The sequence below is a fragment of the Rhinichthys klamathensis genome, unplaced genomic scaffold (assembly GCF_029890125.1).
Source record: "Rhinichthys klamathensis goyatoka isolate OS25496 unplaced genomic scaffold, OSU_Roscu_1.1 h1tg000240l_1, whole genome shotgun sequence".
Lineage (NCBI taxonomy): Eukaryota > Metazoa > Chordata > Actinopteri > Cypriniformes > Leuciscidae > Rhinichthys > Rhinichthys klamathensis.
Genome location: NW_026606762.1, coordinates 2,305,580 through 2,327,276, shown reverse-complemented (window position 1 = coordinate 2,327,276; position 21,697 = coordinate 2,305,580). Strand labels below are relative to the sequence as shown.

Below are 21,697 nucleotides of genomic sequence, written 5' to 3'. Positions count from 1 at the left end.
TAATTCTTGTATCGACATAAATGTTAAGTTAAATATAGCTATTAATTATTGTATTTACGAATAAGTAGCTTGATGATACCGTCTCATGGTTTCAGCGAGCCGGTTCACGAACTAATCTATCGTCTCTCCTCAGCCACTTAAAAGTGTCTACCGAAGACCATTTTACGGCATAAACCTTTTGTTGGTGCGTACATAAGTAGTTAAATGCTATTATTTAGCTCATTTTCCCTCTAAAATGTCTCCTACATTGTCACATGTTCGATGTTCTCCTTAACAAGTCCAATGATTTACAAATGCTTTGCGAATCGGTTCAAATGAACGGTTCAAAAGAAGGATTCGGACACCACTAGTGGATGGTGCGACAGGAGCAGCAACGAGAGCGCAGTTTCCAGCAGGGTTTCAGCAGCGGTTCACATCATCTTCAGACATGGCAAAGGAGGGGACGGAGATTGCGGAAGAAATCGACCAAATGATGGACCAGAAGGAGCCTGAGAATCCCGTTTCTCCGGTAATAGATCCGAAAGAAATGCGGGCTGTTGTGCTGACGGGCTTTGGTGGTCTAAACAAACTCAAAGTCACCAAGAAACCAATGCCAGAGCCTCAAGAAGGAGAAGTCAAAATTCGCGTGAAAGCATGGTAAATATTTCTGCTTTATTTACCATGCTCCGCGCGACTGGCAACCGCAGCAACATGTTGCAACTAGCAGCAAGAAGAACAGGTGCTTCACCTAGAATCCATATTAGTTATTTATCTAGGATTTAAAGCAGTTCATGATATAAATCTCGGTGGTTTTGGAGGTTATATGCAGATATAAGTAAATCCGTTTTTCCTGTACGCGTGTTTTGTTGCCTCTGACAGAGATTTCAAACCACACAGACTATAAAAGGTTGAAACATTACACTTTTTTAAGGTTGACTTTGTTTTATTAAATGATAAACAAAACATTATTTAACAGTTTTGTAACACGAGCAGATCCACCTGGTTGGTTCTTGTGCTTGACGGCTTATAGGACATTTAAATAGTGTAGCCTTATCGTGGGAATAGCGATAAATTGTATCATAAAACTATATTAAAACTAATTAGAATTCTGATTGAAAACTATATATATATATATATATATATATGTGTGTGTGTGTGTGTGTAGCCTAATGTGCTGTCAAATCGATAAATCACATCTAACAAAAGTTTGTTTACATAATATAGCCTATATATGTGTTTGTGTGTGTGTAGCCTAATGTGTTGTCAAATCGATAAATCACATCCAACAAAAGTTTGTTTACATAATCCTATGCTATGTGTATGATTATTATATTTTTATTTTGAGTTGGGAACTTGATCAAATAGGTGCATTTCAGCATACTTTCTGATATTATATGTTTAATTAAAATGAACTAGAATGGAAAATTACATTTTAATTAATTTTACAGTGGACTGAACTTTCTTGATCTAATGGTACGGCAAGGAAATATCGATAATGCCCCAAAAACACCTCTTGTGCCTGGATTTGAGTGTTCTGGGATTGTAGAGAATATGGGAGAAAACACCCAAGGCTTTGAGGTATGTGCAGAAATATTTTAAGGTTGATATGTTGGTTGTGCAGTGTGCACTGATTCAAGAATTTCAGACGGTCGGTGATGGCCATTATTTACTTTTTCGTGGACATAATAGAGGACATAATCTAGAATGTATCGTTCTTTGGGTGGTGGGAAAGATTTGTTACCTGGCATGAAAAAAATCATTCATTGATTGAATTGGAAAAGATAACCCTGACATTATATGCTTCCAATATCAGCACATTCAATCTGAAACTGAACAGTAATGGAGTTTAACAACGTGTGTTTTCTTCTTTCAGATAGGTGACAGAGTGATGGCCTTTGTAAATTACAATGCTTGGGCAGAGGTGGTTTGCACACCGTTGGATTTCGTGTATAAGATCCCAGACGACATGACATTCCCGGAGGCGGCTGCCTTCTCTATGAACTTTGTGGCTGCCTACATGATGCTGTTTGAAGTGGCCAATCTCCAGGAGGGGATGTCTGTGTTAGTTCACTCAGCAGGAGGTGGGGTGGTAAGTCTGTTGCTTTGAGCGATGGGGTTAGTAAAGAATCTTTGAAGTAGCATATATTGATGTTTACTTAAATTGGAATTTGGACAAACATATCTGATCCCATATTGCTGTTAAGGCCCGCTCACACTAAGAACGATAACTATAACTATATTAGCGTCCACACCAGCGCGGTTATAAGCGCGCACTGCAGTTTTGTCGTCTGCCGCTTTAAATGCTCAAGGTCTTTAAAGTCTGATGGATTCTGATTGGCTGTCATTGTTCATCAGCTGGAAAAATCCATTCTGAAAGTGATTCATTCCAATGATATAGTTTCTCTGTGCCGTTATCGTAGTAGTTCTGTTGTGGACTCTGCTATTCTTTTACATTCAGAGTTATCATCATTGGTGTAAACGGGCCTTTAAACAAATGCAAATCTACAGCTTCATTATATGGCTTTTGGTGGAATATGATCAAAATGAGTTTAAGGGTGTGTTCACACTAGACAGGTTTGGTTTGATTAAAACGAACTCTAGTGGGATTGCTCTGTTAGTGCGGTTCATTTGAATAAGTGTGAACGTTGCCATCCGAACCCTGGTGCGCAACAATCAAGCGGACCGAGACCCACCTTTCCTTCCAATGTACTCTAGTGCGGTTTGACTGAAATATGAATGCAATACGAACCATAGCCATCTAAACAAACCAAAACACAGGACATGACGTCACAAGATGCGACCCTAAAAAGGCCAGAATTCTCAAGCATACCTGTTTTTCTCATCATAGTCGTGATGCTGCCCATCAGAGTTCGGTACAGGCATCAGAACCACGTCTCCTTGCAGCAGATCTTCGTGTGTGTGTGTGTGTGTGCGTGTGATAGAGGGATTCCTGCTGCTGTTTTGATTCCTCTACACATTTTATAAGCTTTTCACAAGTTCCTAGCTTCTCAGAATAGCAGCATATGTATGTGCATATAACAAAAGTGTTTAGCACACAGCATTGTTTTGGATATTTGGTAAGTTCTGTTGCAAAATATACGTCATAAATGCCGTTTTCTTGATTTGTATCGTGTTAAAAATGACGATGTGAACACTAAGCGAACCAGGACTTACTGTATAATTTTCTTTTTTGGTCCGGACTAAATGAAACAAGAGAACCGAACTACAAGAGTGAACACACCCTAAAGCCCTGTTTACAGCTGGTATTAAGATGGGTTCTGGTCGATTGGATCACAAGCAGACCAGAGAGACACATTCCCGTTTACACCTGGTGTTTTAATCCGTCTCTTTTGTCCACTTTCAACCACTTCTGTCCTGATTTCTTCGAGGGGAGGGTAAATGTATGGGCTTTTTCAGATCTTTCAGTCGAATGGACGAAATAAGCTCACGCAATTTACATATGAACACGACCGGAGACGACAGAAAAACACACAGAGAGCAGCAGCCGAACGCTGTGAGTGTGTGTTAGAGATCAGGAATGGTGAGAGAACATTGTGCTTGGTACGTTTTTTCATCTTCAAACCAAACTTGGGTCTTCAGCCGGCAAAGTTTAAACCCCGAGCGCTTCCCATAATGTTCACGCGTTAGATCAGTAGACGGAGAGAAGACGGTCTTTTGTGGCTGTTTGAACACATTCGGTCACATGAGCGTTTACACTACGAAAGCAATCCGGTTTAATGTGTTTTCCACTACATCTGGAAGTGGTTGAAAGCGGACAAGATCAAAACGCTTCAGACCCCGTTTACGCCTGTATTTAGCGTCGTCCACTTGTGATCCGATCGACCAAAACGCATCTTAATAGAGTGACAGAAACCATTAATCACATTCCGTTCCGTTTTTCCTCTTTTTCCACATAAGGGTCAAGCAGTCGCTCAACTTTGTTCCACTGTCCCCAACGTCACTGTGTTCGGCACCGCCTCGCCCTTCAAACACGAAGCCATAAAGCATTCAGTTACGCATCTCTTTGACAGAAACCTTGACTACGTTCCAGAAGTTAAGAAGTAAGCACAAACGTTGTTGCTGTCAGTTTGTAAACGTAGGGGCAAAGCCGAAATGGTAGAATATAAACTAAATGAGTCATACTGGGAGGCCAGTGCAAGTCTGAGATGGCAGACGTCACCAGTTCCTCCTCTAGACCTGCGTGGCTCCAGTCCCCATGGCAACACACAGCAGATTTGAAAGTAGTGTGTTGTAGTTTGGGGAGGGGCACTGGTACATCCTTCTGATCAACCACACAAAGCCAGAAAATGTGCAGCAACTGACTCATTCAGAGCTAATTATTGTGGATCTTATTTGGTGAGCACCTTGTGTCAATTTTTTATTGGTTCCCTTACAAAAAAAATGGCACCATGAAGTCACCTTTATTTATATAGCGCTTTATACAACATAGATTGTTTCAAAGCAGCTGCACTGTACTAAATAGGTGTATAAATGGTGCAAACTTCATCAAATATGAGACAAATTCAAATTCTGCTGTAAAGCAGCTCTAAAAAGACAATAGTGTCATTATTCAGCTTGAGTCATCAAGTTCAATTCAGTTAAAGTTTTTTTCTCATCTGATAGAGCCAGTGCAAGTCAGATTGATGATATTACTGAACAAGGCTTGACATTAACACCCACCAACCCATCAATACGTTTTTTTTTATTTAGAAGTGCCGTGTAACGCGGTCACTCCTACTAGCCACTTTGGCGGGTTGAATTTTATACATAATATACATTTTTCAATTGTAGTCTTTTAAAAAGGCATCTAAAATAATAAACTAAGTTCAATCTAAGTGAACGTAAACAGTTGAGAAAGAAAACGCATGTGTAACAGTAATAATGGATTAGTGCGTCCGGTCTTAAAGAGACAGCAGCCCAATATACCTACTGACAAATTATGAGATAATATTAAAAAAAATCTATACGGCAGTTTTTCCCTATGGTATCGATTTCAAAATTGTGGCCAGTGAAAATGCTGAGTGGCTTGTAACTTTGGAAAACCATTAGCCACAGTGACTGGTGAGCAAAAAAGTTAATGTCAAGCACTGTTACTGAATATTAAAGGGTTAGTTCACCCAAAAATGAAAATTATGTCATTATGACTCACCTTCATGTCGTTCCAAGCCCGTCAGACCTCCGTTCATCTTCAGAACACAGTTTAAGATATTTTACATTTAGTCCGAGAGCTTTCTGTCCCTCCATTGTAAATGTATGTACGGTATACTGTCCTTGTCCAGAAAGGAAATAAAGACATCATCAAAGTAGTCCATGTGACATCAGTGGGTTAGTTAGAATGTTTTGAAGCATTGAAAATACATTTTGGTCCAAAAATAACAAAAACTACGACTTTATTCAGCATTGTATTGTCTTCTGGTTCTGTTGTGGATCCGCGTTCAGTGACGCCGCTGACGTAAGACGCTGCTGACGTGTGTCTGGTGCGCCTGAGCTTCGGTTACAGTCTGAGGGAGACGCACGCTGGAAACAAAACAATCTTCGCAAACATGTCTAAGGATTTCCACACAGAGGAAGACTTGCATTTTTTTGCCCAGCCATATTTATTTGAACCCGAATACACGGACGCACCAGATACACGTCAGCAGCGTCTTACGTCAGCGGCGGCACTGAACGCGGATCCACAACAGAACCGGATGAACGGAGGTCTTACAGGCTTGGAACGACATGAGGGAGAGTCATTAATGACATAATTTTCATTTTTGGGTGAACTAACCCTTTAAATGTCTTTTCAACCCCAACTTAACAAGCCAAAGGCGACAGAGGCAAGGAACCCAAACTCCATCACGTGAAAATAGTATTAACCCTATCCCTAAACCCATGTAGTTACCTTATATTACCAGTACTTTCTTTCAAATTCACGTAAATTGAGTATGAGAGAGGAGATTAGGACTCTTTTCATCTCTGTTGTTCCACATTCCTCTCAGGATCAGGGGGAAAGCAAAATTAAATTGGTCTCTCAGGTTGGTCTCTCTTCCACAATAGGCAGGAACCCGGGCATCACAAGACCTCCTACTGGCTAAGCCTTGTAGGCGGTCCAGGCACCATGACGACAGGAACGCTTTAGAGCCCATGTTTATAAAGACATTCCCATTCCTTATCATCTGTGCTCTCCTAAAAGACACTGAAAATATATATTTTTATGGTTCCAGATTTTAGGCAAGGCAAGGCAAGTTTATTTATATAGCACATTTCATACACAATGGTAATTCAAAGTGCTTTACATAGAAGAAATTTAAAAAATCAAAAGAAATAACAATAATTAAAACAGTTTAGAATAAAGAAATTAAAATAATCAAAAGAAATAAGAATAATTAAAACAGTTTAGAATATTTGTTTTAAGAGGGTCTCATTTAAGCAACTTGCCTGAGCTTAGAATAAAAGTATGGTTAATGATGTGTTTTTCTCCTGCAGGATATCTCCAGAAGGAGTAGATGTTGTGTTGGACTGTTTGTGTGGAGAGAACACAGGAAAAGGCCTAACTTTGCTCAAGCCCATGGGAACGTACATCCTGTATGGTTGGTACACACCGAGGAAGAGCATTCTCATTGCTCTGAAATTAATGAAATATTTTGAGGATATAAAAAGTGATTTAAAGGGACACTGTCATCATTAATCTGTTTGACTCTCTGTTTTGAAGAATGTTCCTGCTGTTCTTTTTCTTATTGAAATAATTCAGTGACCACTGGTTGTAAAGCCCCAGAAAGGACAAAAAAGTACTTCTATGAAAAATAAATGTGACTTAATTACAGAAATAATATACTTTAATGGAATGTACAACATACGAATTAATGTACCTAATGTTTCCCCAAAATGCAGACATAAATGCATGTTACTTACAATTACATTAAAATATATTCTAAAACTTTTTACATTTAAAACAAAAAAAGTTTGCAATTAGTGGTAATTAAGAGGGCTTTAAGTAGAACTTAAGTACATCTTTGTATGTAACTTCATAATTCTAAATTGTCTTTGAAATATGGTTAAAGTATTATGGAACATAAAGCATTTATGGAACTAAATATAATTTAATGTCAGTTCTTTTTAATCCTATATGTCGTGTATTTAAGTATATGTGTAATCACACATTTATAATGTTACATTTAAAAAGTTACAATTTAGCGCATTTAAAATGTATTAACTTAAATGTAATATCAAAACACACACTACAGTTAAATTATAATCAAGTACTTTACATGTGCTTTAGAATGTTAGTTAACACGTCAAAATATGGTAAAGCATGGCAAAAGATTATTGAAACATAATGATTTAAAAAATACTTTAAAATACAATTTTTTATTTGACATTATTACAAAGTGTTCCTTTTAAAAGCTCATGAAAATGTACTCTCTTGTAATCTCATGATAATGTACTCTATCCAAGTACATTTGTATTTATATTATACTTTATCGTTTTGAAGTACACTACAAGTGCATATTCAATACATCTTTTAAATCTTTTTCACAAGGGTTAATTTGCCTCATGCACTATTTTCCAATTCTTCTGAATCCATGATAGATTTGTTTATTGAACAAAACTGTAAATTAGGGCTGGGTATTGACACAAATTTCACAATTCGATTCGATTTCGATTCACAAGCTTGCAATTCGATTTCGATTCAATATTGATTCTTTTGGATATCAGGTACAGTACATGGCAAATTTTCTCAAGGAAAACAAATCTCTTAACTAATGCTGTAAACTATGGGAGTCAGTTGTAGCCTACTAGGCTTCATTAGCCTACTATAATATTGAAGGTAAAAATTAACTGATTTGTAGCTTTACACAACTATACAATTTGTAGCTATACAACTATAAAAACACTTAAATTACACTTTTATTTATTTTTATAATAATAAAGTTATATGAAATATAAACATTTAAATGGTGGCTGTCATAAAAACTTGCCAGATTTATTCAAACATGCATTAAATATCGAAGAACATTAAAAATGATAATGAATATGTAATATGGTGCATATATTTAGCAAAATGCTCCTCTCTAGAGTTAATTTTTCTAGCTGACTAACGAGTTTATGGTCACATATGTTTTTTCTGAGGTAAATGTGACGTTACATGACATTGTTTACAAGTTGTTTTACTGACATCTTTCCTCGGTTGAAACTGATTGAGCGATTCCATGTGACATGATACGGATTTCGATAAGTTGTACTCTATCTTTTAACACACTTTCAGACGTTCATTCATGTTTATTTCGCGCTGTAACGGGTATTATTTAGGCAGAAGAGGAAATAATGTGCGCTCTGCGCTGCTGCTTCTCTTAAAGGGATACTCCACTTTTTTTGGAAATAGGCTCATTTTACAACTCCCCCAGAGTTAAACTGTTGAGTTTTACCGTTTTTGAATCCATTCAGCCGATCTCCGGTTCTGGCGGTACCACTTTTAGCATAGCTTAGTAGCATACATCATTGAAGTGGACAAGACCAGACCAAGACCAGTGGAGTAATGATATGACGCAGCGCCTGAAAATAGTTCCGTTGTGTTGACGGAAGGTGGCCTATTTTCAGGCGCTGCGTCATATCATTACGCCTGCTGCTCTCATGGTACGGCAGTGAAGTTTCTTGATTATTACGCAGGAATGAGAGTATAGTTCCAAGCCATATCAGCCTAGAAAATCGCAACTTTACATTTTCCGTCGGTCTTAGTCCACGATGTAACTACAGAAGAGTCAAGTTTTAAATAGGAAAAATATCGAAACGCTTTGGTCATTTTTTTTTTAGAAATGCTAATGGTCTTGTCCACTTCAATGATGTATGCTAAGCTATGCTAAAAGTGGTACCGCCAGAACCGGAGATCGGCTGAATGGATTCAAAAACGGTAAAACTCAACAGTTTAACTCTGGGGGAGTTGTAAAATGAGCCTATTTCCAAAAAAAGTGGAGTATCCCTTTAAGCTGAGCTGAGCCAGAGCGATCTCACGCCACAGCGCCAAAACGGTATTTATGTTTTTGAATTTCGTAAGAAAATGGACGTAATTTGATATTTGAGACTTTATTAAGTATCAATAGTAACAAAGCACGAAGATTATTGCGATTTATTGGATGGTATGCGCGCTACAATGTTCCATTCATTCATCAAATGAAAACAGGATGACTAATCGATTCTTGAGATTTAAGAATCGATATCGGTTCATCAATATCGAGAAATTGATATTTTGTACCCAGCCCTACTGTATATAACATGTTATTCACTCATTTGCATACTGCATTAAACTGTGATGACAGATAACTATTGCATCATGCTGTGGCCATGGACTGTAGAGGTAGAAAAAATAAAATAAAAAATGGAGCAAGATGTCTAAAAGGTTCATTTGTGACCTCCTGACCCTCATTTGAAAGAAGTCACACAAGACACACAAAGTGTGGCCAACAGCAAATTGAGGTTAATTCACATAAAAGATATTACCTGCCACTTTAATTACTCAAATTCCCTTAGCTTTCTGCTCCATTAGGATTATTTAATTAGGAGGGACGCCATGGAGCGGAGATGATGTAAAAGTTAGGTTTAAAAACACATTACTGCCAAATGAATGAATCAGTCATCATAATTCTGGAAGGAGCTTATTCATAATAGCCATTTGGCATAGCTGTAATAGTGCCATGTTTTATTGCCTCAAATCCCAAGACTATACTTTGTATCTTTTAACATTTCACGTCCATTCAAATTAAAGTGCGTAATTTCTGAGCCACTTACACCTGCAAAAATAAGGATTGTTTCCAAGCATGTTTCCTGAATCTGCCATTGGTCAGTTAAAAAGACTGGCTGAGCCGATTCTGTTGTTTCGGGTTTGTTGGGATGCTCAAACAGTGCAGTGATTTAAAAGATCCACAGAGACACACTCGTAAGGAAAATCAACCTATGAACATCTTATACTTATAGTTAACTCTGCTTAACTCTATAAGGCCTCCTGTATCATATTTGATACGCACATTTCTAAGGCCTCTAAATGATCAACACGATCAAAACGTTGCTGAAAAACCTGTTGCACACAATCTATTACATGCTTTCTGTCATCTGATTGATAGTTTATACTTTTTAGCAAGTAAAAGATCTTTTAGTATCATTCTGTAAACGTCCCCCTTCAGGTCGTGGGTCACATATCTTTTTGCTGCAAATCCTTCATTGATATTGATATGCATCTTATGTAAGTACTCTGTTATACTGTTATAAAGATCGTATTGATTTATATTACATTATATCATATTATATTAATCTTACTTGGCCATATAAATATTAACAACTGTGCCAAATTGCATATTTTTGCTCAGTTTGGGTCTAAAATTGTTTAATTCCTCCTCGAGTATATAATACTCAACAAAAAGCATTATTATATATTCTATAAAGCATCTAAAATATTATTTTGGTAACACTTTACAATAAGGTTCATTAGTTAACATTAGTTAATGTATATTAACTAATATGAACTAACCATGAGCAATACATTTATTACAGTATTTATTCATTTTTTAATGTTAGTTAATAAATATCCAACTGTTAATTTCTTTGTTCATGTTAGTTCACAGTGCATTAACTAATGTTAACAAATACAACTTTTGATTTTAATAATGTATTAGTAAATGTTGAAATTAATATTAACAAAGATTAATAAATGCTGTAGAAATAGTGTTCATTCTTAATTCTTGTTAACTTAGGGAGTTAACTAATCTTAACTGATTAACTTTATCATAAAGTTGTACCATTATTTCATATGTCAGGCTTTACTTGGTTGGGCTTGGGATTGAAGAAAGTTAAAAAGGAACATACATCATCTTTAAGAAAAAATATGTACACTGTTAAAACTATTTATATTTCTAGGTTCATCAAACATGGTGACGGGAGAGACAAAAAGTTTCTTCAGTTTTGCTAAATCTGTGAGTGGAGTTTGATATCTATTTTCCATAATATGTGTTGGTCCAAAGATGTTTGGTGCTCAGTCATTGCTCTTTGTCTCCCAGTGGTGGCAGGTTGAGAAGGTGAACCCTATCAAACTCTATGAGGAGAATAAAGTCATTGCTGGCTTCTCGCTCCTTAACCTCCTCTTCAAGCAGGGCGGATGCAGGCGAGTCAAGACAGCGGTGCAAAAACTTCTGTCCCTCTACGACCAAAAGAAGATCAAGCCTCTTGTAGACTCCTTGTGGGCCCTTGAAGAGGTAAGAGACAGCGTTTTCATCATAAGCAATCAATTCTTCTAACAAATCGTACTCGTCTCTACGTGCATATTTTACTTTAAGAACTAAAACCCACCTTGTTACTCATTCATATGCGAAGAAGTTAGCCAATTAACAGAGGGTATATAAAAGTATTCGTAGAGGTTTCGTAAAGGCTTGAGAGCCAGTCAGAGCAAAGTCTGCAAAGCGTCACGAGAGACGGCATTAAATCACCCCATGTCTTAAAGCACATAACATTACAATAATAATGAACATGCACAACTTCTTTACGGTTATTGTTAGAACTCAAAGCGGTTTTGTAAAGGTGCGTTCACACCATGTTGGAATTACCGTAATTACAAGAAAGTCGTTTAACTTGGAAATTACAACTTGTAAACTCAGAATTTTCTGAGAGCTCTGAGTTGTAACACTGACTGCTGCAGATTAATTTTGCCGTTGATAGTGTTGCCATAGAAAGGCCATAAATAGGCATAACAGCTCATTGTAGAACGTCACGGGTTGCCATCTCATAATTACGGTAATTACGACGTGGCATGAACGCAGCACAAGCTCTCTGTTTTGGTTCAAGAGGAACTGTAAAAGGCGGCTGGTGTTTGTCTGCGGCGCTCTGTGACTCTAGCAATGTGTTTACAACTCTGCAAAGCCTCATGAACGCACGGATGATGTGTGATGGGCGGAGTTATGCAAATACATAAGTTGACAGGCAGGTAGGACATCCTACTTATTCAGACTGAATGCAATGATTGGACAAAATTTTTTTGGTCCTGAGACTTCCACAGAAGACATACATTTTTATAATTTTTAGAGCACTCTATTATTGATTGCTATAAGAACGTGAAGAAAGTTTCGACCAGGATAACAAAAAGTGTTTATGAAAAACATTGCCTACCCGATCTTTAAAGAAACAGTAGCTTATTAAAAAAGTTTCAGAGAGAGTGAAAAATGTAAATGTAAATCAAAGTTTTGGCTGTTTTGAGTGTGCAAAAACCTTTACTAAAATAATAAGTGGACCTTAGGGGATGATAAATGTTGAAAAAAATGATGAGATGATATCTATGAAATCAAAACATCAATAAATATCACCTTAAAATGAATGTGAGTTGTCACATTCACAACCCATTTTACATGTTATCTAATGCATTTCCTCCTCGTAATCCCTGAAAATCAAATTCCCTGAAGCCCTTTGAAAGCTTGGCTGTGGAGATGTTTTAAAAAAAGAAGACTCAGGCCAACCTCCAATTCTGCATGTGATCAGCTGCTGTGTCTGACCATCAGATGACGGGTGGGCTGTCCGGCTCTGGTACATCTCTCTGCTTTGATTCCCACACAGCCAGACACCCTCCCTCTGTGAAACCCAGCAGAGCAGCACAGTCTGTGGCCAAACCTGCCCGTGTTTTACCAAGCTGTGTGTGATGCACTTTGCTGAAGTCTCTTTTGAAGTATGGCATTGTTGAAACTGGAAATGGTGGATAACTGCGCTTTCCTGTGTGTGTGGAGGCACACTTTACTTCTTTGATTATGCAGCTTTAATTTACTTTTCTTTAAGGCTAATTCACACTGAACCGACAGATGCCGACCAACGACAACAGACACTTTGTTGGGTTTTATATGCTAAACTATACTGTACTATGCTATTTTTTGGTTTAAGGAACATACATGGCTGCCAAAAGTAACTGTACCAGTGTTGCCATTTTTTGGCCTTATTTCCTGAATGTTATTAATATTTTGGCCATGCTGGTGATTTGGCTCGAATCAAAACTGGCAAATTTCCCCTTCTATTGGTTAAACAGTTATTTTGTCATGTACTGCTGTCATAATTTTTATTATTTTCATCCCAGATTTCTCCCTTCCATTAAATATACATTTAATGCATTATATTGAATAAAAGGCTCTAAAGACTTGTACATTGTTACAAAAAATGGTAACACTTTATTTTATAGTGTCTTTGTTACATTACATGTTGTAGTAATAACTATAAATTATGTATAATTACATGCAACTAACCCTAAACCAAACTTACTTATAGTAAGCACATGCTGTTAAATAATATTACGCAATACTTAAATGTATAATTCAACTCAACAAGGACACCTTAAAATACGTGTAACCCCCAAAAAAGGATATTTCAAGTAAATGCTGCTCTTTTGAACTTTGTATTCATCAAATAATTCTGGAAATGTATCATGGTTTCCACAAAGATATGAAGCAGCACAACTGTTTTAAACATTGATAATAAGCAGAAATGTTTCGTCAGCTCTAAATCAGCCTATTAGAATGATTTCTGAAGGATCATGTGACACTGAAGACTGGAGTGATGATGCTGAAAATACAGCTTTGATCACGGGAATAAATGACATTTTAGAATATATTAAAATAGAAAACAATTATTAAATTCTAAAACTATTTCCCAATATTACTGTTTTTACTGTAGTATTTTTGATCAAATAAATGCAGACTTTTTGAGCATAAGAGACTTCTTTCAAAAACATTCAAACATTTTATTGAACCCAAACTTCTGAATAGTACTGTATATAAAATCAATGAAAATAAATATTTCTCCATAAACAAATCCATCCTCTCCTCAGCTTATTTTGATAATTCAAACCACTTATTCTGGTTGCTTGTTTTTTCTTGAAAATCTGGCAACATTCATCTGTAGCATTAATAGATTTACAATGAGTAAGTCTAGCTCAATATATCAAATTAAAGCCAAGAAGTAAGAGTGTTACTATTAACCCCGTGAAAACAAATTAAATATATTTAATAAACCAGTGTATCTTACATATAAGCACACATTAAAGTTATATCACTGCTTTAATATTCAGCTTGTTAGTATTGTATTATAGTTTATCCTTTATACAGTATAGGATTATATGCATATGGAATATACATATATATGGTATATATATATGGAATATATATATATATTCCATATATATATTCCATTATATATATATATTCCATATATATATATGGAATATATATATATATATATATATTTTTTTTTTTTAACAAAAATATGTGAATCAGCTGACCAGATATTTAATGAAATAGTATTCATTACATGTATAAATAAATGGATTTCACAGTCCATATGAAATCCTGAATTGCAGCTTCCAGCGTCAGCATTAACAGGGTCCAATATTAACACTCAGCAAATTGTTGACTGCAAGAAAAAAATAGGTTTTGGTGAGTAAATCAAATCAAGTCCTTTTCCACAGAGAATTAAAGTCTCCCTGGCTTTGGAAGGAGTTTGATTCACTCACGTCACTTAAATAAAAACAGCAAGGATTAGACTTTCGTTTGAATAATTATTGCATTTTCTCAATACATCTGCGAGAGTTAGCATCTGTCATTCATGTTAACATAGTACATGACGATATGCAAAGATAAAATAGATTTCAAATCAGAGGAAACAATACTTTAGACCGCAGAAGAATAATACTGGACATCCAGCAAAAATAATTTGGTCCCACTTTATATTTGGTGTCTTTAACATACTATGTACTTTTATTAATTGCAATGTAATTATTGTATTGATGTTGTATTGCAAAACACTTGTGCTGCTATTAAGGTGTAATTAAAGATATTAATTACAGAGTAATTGCATGCAGGTATTTTTTTAAATATAAGTACTATATAAAAACATGTATGAACACGATAAGTGCATTGTAGGCCTATTAAAGGAATGATTTAAATGTAAGTACATAAAAACACTAAATATGAAGTGAGTCCAATGATTTTTAACCTTTCAAAATATTTTTTTTTTTGGCAATGTCTCAGTTCAAAAGTGAATTTTTTTAGGTGAAGCCTATACTATACTATACTGTACTATACTATAATATGCTGTGCTATTCTATGCTATGCTATATTCCATACGATGCTATGTTAAACTATACTATAATATAATATGCTATAATATTCTATACTATAATATGCTATAATATTCTATAGTAAATTTTACTATACGCTATACTATGCTATGCTATACTATACTATGCTATGTTATACTATACTATAATATGCTATGATATTCTATACTATATTTTACTATACTATACTAAACTATACTATTCTATACTATGCTATGCTATATTCTATATTATACTATAATATGCTATACTATACTATAATATGCTATAATATTCTATACTATAATATGCTATGCTATGCTATAAAATTTCTATACTATATTTTACTATACTATATTATATTTTACTATAATATACTATACTATACTATACTATACTATACTATACTATACTGAAGTTCCAGTCCTTAAATTTGATTGGTGAGTTCCAAGCATGCTGATATAGATCATAGCAGTTAAATATCCGTCACCTCGCTTTTTTGACTGAAATGTATTTATATTTACATATGTATTTAATTACATAGATTATAATTTGTAGTTTATACAATAGTTGTGTAAAATTAATAAATAGCACACTCTTAGTAGAATTGTACTATCAAATTATATTCCTTCTGTTTTGTGCCTATGGCAGAATAACAGCCATGCTCATATTCTGACAACCATATGCTCTTGTGAAAATGTGTCATTTAATACTCTGTAAGCTTTGATAGCTGTCATCCGCATGACTCTCTAGATTCTGCGTTTCACTCTCTCACTGAACGCTCTCACACACTTCCCTGCAGCTGGTTGAGTGCGGTGTTTATATCACACACTGATTGATTGCATCATCTGAGAGTATGTGTCAGACTCTTGAATTTGTGGATATTACAGCAGTTGGTGTCTTTTTGTGTGTATAATCAAATTCAATTTTCGTTTCTTCATACCTGGCTTTTGGGAGAGATTTGCTGGTTGTCAGCACACCCGAATGCATCATTGGCAGATGTTTAAGTGCAGTGCAGGAGGCAGCAACAGGACTGCTCAGGGGAGATGGAGGCAGGCTTTAAAATAACCCTGATTTTAACGGGAAAAGATTAAAAAATGCGCCTGTAAAAACCTGAGAGTGAGTGGGAAAAAAAAAACCAGTGAGTTTTATTACTATATACGGTGAATAACTGTAATAGATCTAACCTTACATTTAACATTTACAGGTTTTGGAAGTGAAAAAACAAGTCATTGTATAATTTACAGTGAAAAATCATGAATTGACATACCGTAAAACTTCAAATAATAGCCGAGTCCCAAATAGACGCCTGTCTCTTTTACACGCCTGGTGTGGCTGCGGGTTTGGGTAAATAAAGGCCGGTCTCAAATAGAGGCCGGGTCTGTTTTTTAGTTTCGGGTTGTATTTAATCCTCAAAACCGCCAGATCGCCCGCTTTTTGGCGGCCGCCAAAGCACATTTTTGTCCCTCCAAAGCCTTTTTTTGATCGGCGAGTGATGTAGAATAGAATGACTGCTGCGCTTGACAGGGCGCGTTTCGAGCAGAGAAAGAGAGAGAGAGAGAGCGCCCCGGCCGCGCGCGCGCACTCTCACGTCAACAACACGAGCGCTGTCTTGCTCTCTCTCCCTCGCGCATATTAATCAAAATCAATTGACGCGATAGTAAAAGGTCGGAAGACCGCAGTTTCACGTGGAGCATTTGGAGATTTTTAGAGATTAGAGACAGGCCTATACACTCAATGAACAACATCTCAACACTAAATTATAAAGGCCTGTCTCATATAGACGCCTGTCTCAAATACAAGCCGGTGCAGTTCGACGATTTGGGTAAATAAAAGCCCGGGCTACTATTTGAAGTTTTACGGTATTATTATTAGGTATTTTAATTGAAATAATTGTTTCTTAGTTTTTTGTTATCAGTTATGTACATTAGGGTTTTATGTTGCACCTAAATGAATGTGTATTGCATTATTTTAGTGTCATCATGATGGTCTTTAGCATTTGTGTGAAGGACACTGTGACACTTTTAAATATTATTGTGGAAAAGCTGCTTGTGATAAGCTTTGATTCATCGTGTGACTTTTTCGTCACCGTCTGTTTTTGGTGGTCGTCAGTGTATTACAAACCTACAAAACAGATATTAGTACTTCAATAGGTTGGTATATTAACATTTTATATCAGTTACTGAAATACGTGTTTTACTGTAAATTTAAGTTAAATCTGTAAAACCTAAAATGTTGGTACCGCATTTTTGATGTTAATTTCTAGCAACCACAGGTGCCGTAATTCTTTTTAAATATGTTTTATTTAATGTATCTAGTTTTGATTACTTCCAGGCAATATGTGAAGTACATTTTCAGGACAAAAAAAAAAGAGTTCACTTTATATATCATAAGGTTATGTCCAAACTAAGTAAGCTTACCCAACAACCAGGGTCAAACACCATCTAGAACTGAATCAAAAATCTCTTTAAACTTACAGTTTAATTCAACAGAATTGAATGTAAGGACGTAGAAATAAAGTGAATAGAAATTCAAATAAATGCATATAACTGCATGATTGTAATTATTAACTAGAAAAGGAAGGTTTAAATTAAACTGCATGGGACAATTCTTAAATTCTGAAAATAATAACTAATAATAATTTATTTATGCATTTAGGATTCATTTTGGTCCCTTGCCTTCTCACGGTTCATTCAGTTAAAATGTATTAAGATTGTTTGCAGTTTTCAGCTTGTAATGTTTAGATAGCGAAATAATTGTGTTCTTGTAAATGCTAATTGAGAGCACATTATGCAGGACACACCTGTAACCCTGTTTGTGTAGAGAGCGGTGATCTTTTGGAGAGACTTCAAAGCGCTGGCGTACTGGTGACATTAGCATGTACAGCTGGTGCTCACGCAGAGAATTTTGCATTTGTGCAGCACTGCTTAAAATGCCATACTTTATGCCATCATATTTCATAAAATCCTGATACTCGCACCAGATTAAACTTGCAAAGTTAATAACTGCTAGTTTATTTATTTTTCCCCTAACCTTTTAATGTGATCGATATGTTTTAGTTCTGAACCATCTATTGCCACACTAATCACACCATAATATTGTGTAATATTAATAGAGTGCTGCAGGGATGAGGAATCAGTTTAATGACCAACCCAAATGCTATAGGTTTAAATAACCAATTTTGACCTATCCGTGGTTTGCAAAACAACCCAAATTGGGTTATTTTTAATGCAACAGTTTGCTGAGCTCCCTATAGGCATTATGGGGCATGAGGCGCTGTTCCAAACAGAGAACAGAAAAATGATGACTGCAATGAGCAATAAAGGAGAAACGAGAGAAATGTTTGCTAAAAAAAACACTTTAATTCTCAAAAGTACTGATAAATATATATCAGTCCAATTAAAAATATTTTATATAATATTTGTGTGTGCTATTTTTGAGGTTTCATTTCAGTTAATAGGCTGCCTATGTAGCTCACCAGGTTTTGAAACAAAAATAAATGCAGGAAAGAATCTTTAAATTGTGTTCATTATTATCTTCATTATTTTCTGCGCATTACGAGTTTATTTAGTGAACAGGTGAAGATTAATCAAAATACTCATAGTTAGGCTGGTCTGTAATGCTTTTGAACACTTTTGAGACCAGCTATAAACACTAGCTGATCCATGCTGGGAGACCAGCTAAACCATCTTAAACCAGCTTATGCTTATGTAATATTTTTTTTCTGCAAAGAATACTATGTTGTCATGAATCATTGACTTAACATTGGCTGTTGCCACAGGTCTTCTGTCTCAACAGCAACCGAATCACAAGAGCCTTTGGGTCTATTGAAAATGTTCAGAGATGAATTATAGCAGTTTGCTGGAACATTTACTGCATATCCTGTGCTTTAGGCGGTCCAGATGGCCGCTTTAAAGCTTGAGATGCGTGATTGGGGATTGGAGTGCTGTTAGATCCTTGTCAGCCAGTGTCAGGTGATTATGTCCAACACAAAAGACACAACATGTGTGGCTCTAATCATCCACATTGATAAGAGAGAAAAAAGGATGGAAGAACAAAAAATGATTGGAGTGGAGTGAAAAAGAGTGGGGGGAATGAAAATGAGGGAGGAGGAGGAAGAAGGAAAGAAATGGCTTTGTAATGCGAAAAGAAGAAGAATTGAGAGATGACAAAAAAGTGAGCCGAGGTTGAGCACAGATGGCAAACCAGGAGCGTCATGCACCTTTTTATTCCTCTCTCTCTCTCTCTCTCTCTCTCTCTCTCTCTCTCTCTCTCTCTCTCTCTCTCTCTCTCTCTCTCTCTCTCTCTCTCTCTCTCTCTCTCTCTTTTTTTTTTTAAAGAGGCACGAGTGGGAGTTCATTTTATGGAAGCAGCTTTGATATTTTTCACATTTAAAATCCATTGTCTCAAAAAAAATCTGAGGGGGCACGGGCCTCAGTTCGGCAGACAGTAATGTGTTCGGCGCGCTGCAGGAGGGACTAGAATCTCATTACGTGTTTACAGTTCAAGCTGCTGTCTTCCCCTAGGCATGATATGAAGATGGCTTTCCTGATGTACAATTGAACATCAAAAGCGTTTAGAACTCTTACCTGGCGGATATTCAATCGTTATTAAGTTTTATTTTGTTTGTGACCAATGATAAAAATGATACTGTATCAAACTATAGACCGAACACAGAACTGAGGAAACGCAGGGCTTAAATACATGGGGAGAGTAATCAAGGTAAAACAGAACAGGTATGGAATTTAATTAGTGTGGTGAGCAGGACGAGTGGCGTGATTTGATAATGAGTGACAGCTGCGCGACGCACCAGTCTTGTATCTCTCACGGAGGAGCGGAAGCATAAAAGGAGGAGCGACGCCAGTGAAGGACGAGAGAGGCTAGGCCTGGATTTTATGTAGTGTTTTGTTATATGTGACAGCAGTCGTCCGTGTCTTTACTTTCATTTTGTATTGGTTTATTTTTATTATTAAGTTGTTAAATGTTCGCCAGTTCCCGCTAGCCTGGTAATACCAGACTCTGCTACTTCACTTTGCTTCGTAGACAGAGTCTGGAATGGCATAATAGAGAAGTGTTTTCTCTCTCGCTAGGGGGCGCTTGTCTGAAGTTTAAAATCATTGGTTACCCATAAGCCAATCAGATAAGTTTGTATATGACGTATGTTATGGGCCGACACAGCCGCATCGAACCACAGACATCATGCATCGAACTCAAATCTATGATCGAACTTCCACTGTAAACCTGCTGTAAACACTTGATGATGCGAGCGAAATACCGGAGTGAACATGGCTGTAAACGACTTTAGCAGATTATGCGAAGTTAATCTACGCATCCACGGTACAATCAGGGCCTCTAAACTGATATTTGACAGTAGAGAGAAACAAAAAAATATTTGCAGCCAACTGTCAAAGTTAGGATTGGTTCTGTTAAACACAGCTCTTTGTTCATCTCGAGTCTGTCGGAAATGCTGCAACTTAATTGCAAGACTACAGCATGTCATGGCAATATTTAAGACCTGGAAAAGAAAGGAGACACTGACCTGTCAAAAGGCTCCCCAGTTTCTCGCTGACGATTGGTAATAGTTGATAAATTAAACTTTTCCCAAAGGAAGTAGGGCCACAACATCACCTCCATTCAAAATGTTTAATACACACTCTTCTTGTTCGGGCTTCAGTTTGCAAATGCCGGGAATATTCTCCACAACAGAGCGAATTGTATCCGCGTCTCCATATCCGCGTTCGTTTTCGATTTCCCTGACCTAATCTTAAATTCGGCGCTTAGCGACTACGTCACGGCTTTCAGCCCGCCCTCTGTTCTTTGATTGGCCGGCTGTTTTCAGGCCTGAGGAAAACGGATAGATAGGCCACTATCTATCTAGTACAGAAGCGAAATGAAATTGAGCGGAAGTACGAAGTCTGACGTAGTCAGGCTAAGTTCCCGCCTCCTTCTTCCCACAACATCTAACCTCATTACAATTAGGAACTATGGAAACGAATTAGCACAAGAAAGAAAACAGAACCAAAACACAATGAAACTGAACAGACATAGAACTACATTGGTGCGTTCCATTTGACAGGGTCCCTACGCAGTGTTCACTGCTCCCTACTCCCTGAACACGGTACACCAGTTGAAGTGGACTTCGCTGAAATAATCACTCATTTCGAATGCCCTGCAACGTCATCAAAAAAAGGCAACAACAGGGTTGCGCAGATTATGATATAACTTAATTAAATTTTGTAATTTACTTTCCTTTCTAATTTAAAATCATATAGGCCTATAGATACATTCATCACCCCAACAGTTCATAAATACTCTAGTATGTATAATAATAACAATATTTATGAATACTCAATGCATCCGTAAACTCAGAGCCGTTAGAAATTTAAATTTAATATCTCTTCCAACGGCTCTGACGGTTAGTTCCGACTGGTGACGCGGTGCACAATGACAGTTGGTTGATTTTCGCTCTCCACTTCCTGTGAAGTGATGTATCGATGTTCCCTTATTCCCTACGCCGTTTGCAGTGCCCTTCGAACTGAACATGTTCATTCCCTTCGGATTGGAATCTCACTTAAGATGGCGAAATACCCTGTGAAGTCCACTTCGCAGTCCACTTACGGTCGAATG

At 36.7% G+C, this 21,697-nt stretch overlaps 1 protein-coding gene across 1 annotated transcript in view; it reads left to right on the top strand.

The window, feature by feature from the left end:
* The first annotated feature begins 301 nt into the window (after positions 1–301).
* vat1l (vesicle amine transport 1-like) overlaps positions 302–21,697 on the top strand; it is a 42,184-nt gene continuing 20,788 nt past the window's right edge. Inside the window, exons 1-7 of the mRNA XM_056265778.1 lie at positions 302–636; positions 1,428–1,557; positions 1,853–2,068; positions 3,898–4,040; positions 6,448–6,551; positions 10,867–10,922; positions 11,007–11,201. Of these exons, the coding sequence (XP_056121753.1) occupies positions 428–636; positions 1,428–1,557; positions 1,853–2,068; positions 3,898–4,040; positions 6,448–6,551; positions 10,867–10,922; positions 11,007–11,201 (1,053 nt within the window). The 5' untranslated portion in view covers positions 302–427. The remainder of the gene's footprint in view (positions 637–1,427; positions 1,558–1,852; positions 2,069–3,897; positions 4,041–6,447; positions 6,552–10,866; positions 10,923–11,006; positions 11,202–21,697) is intronic.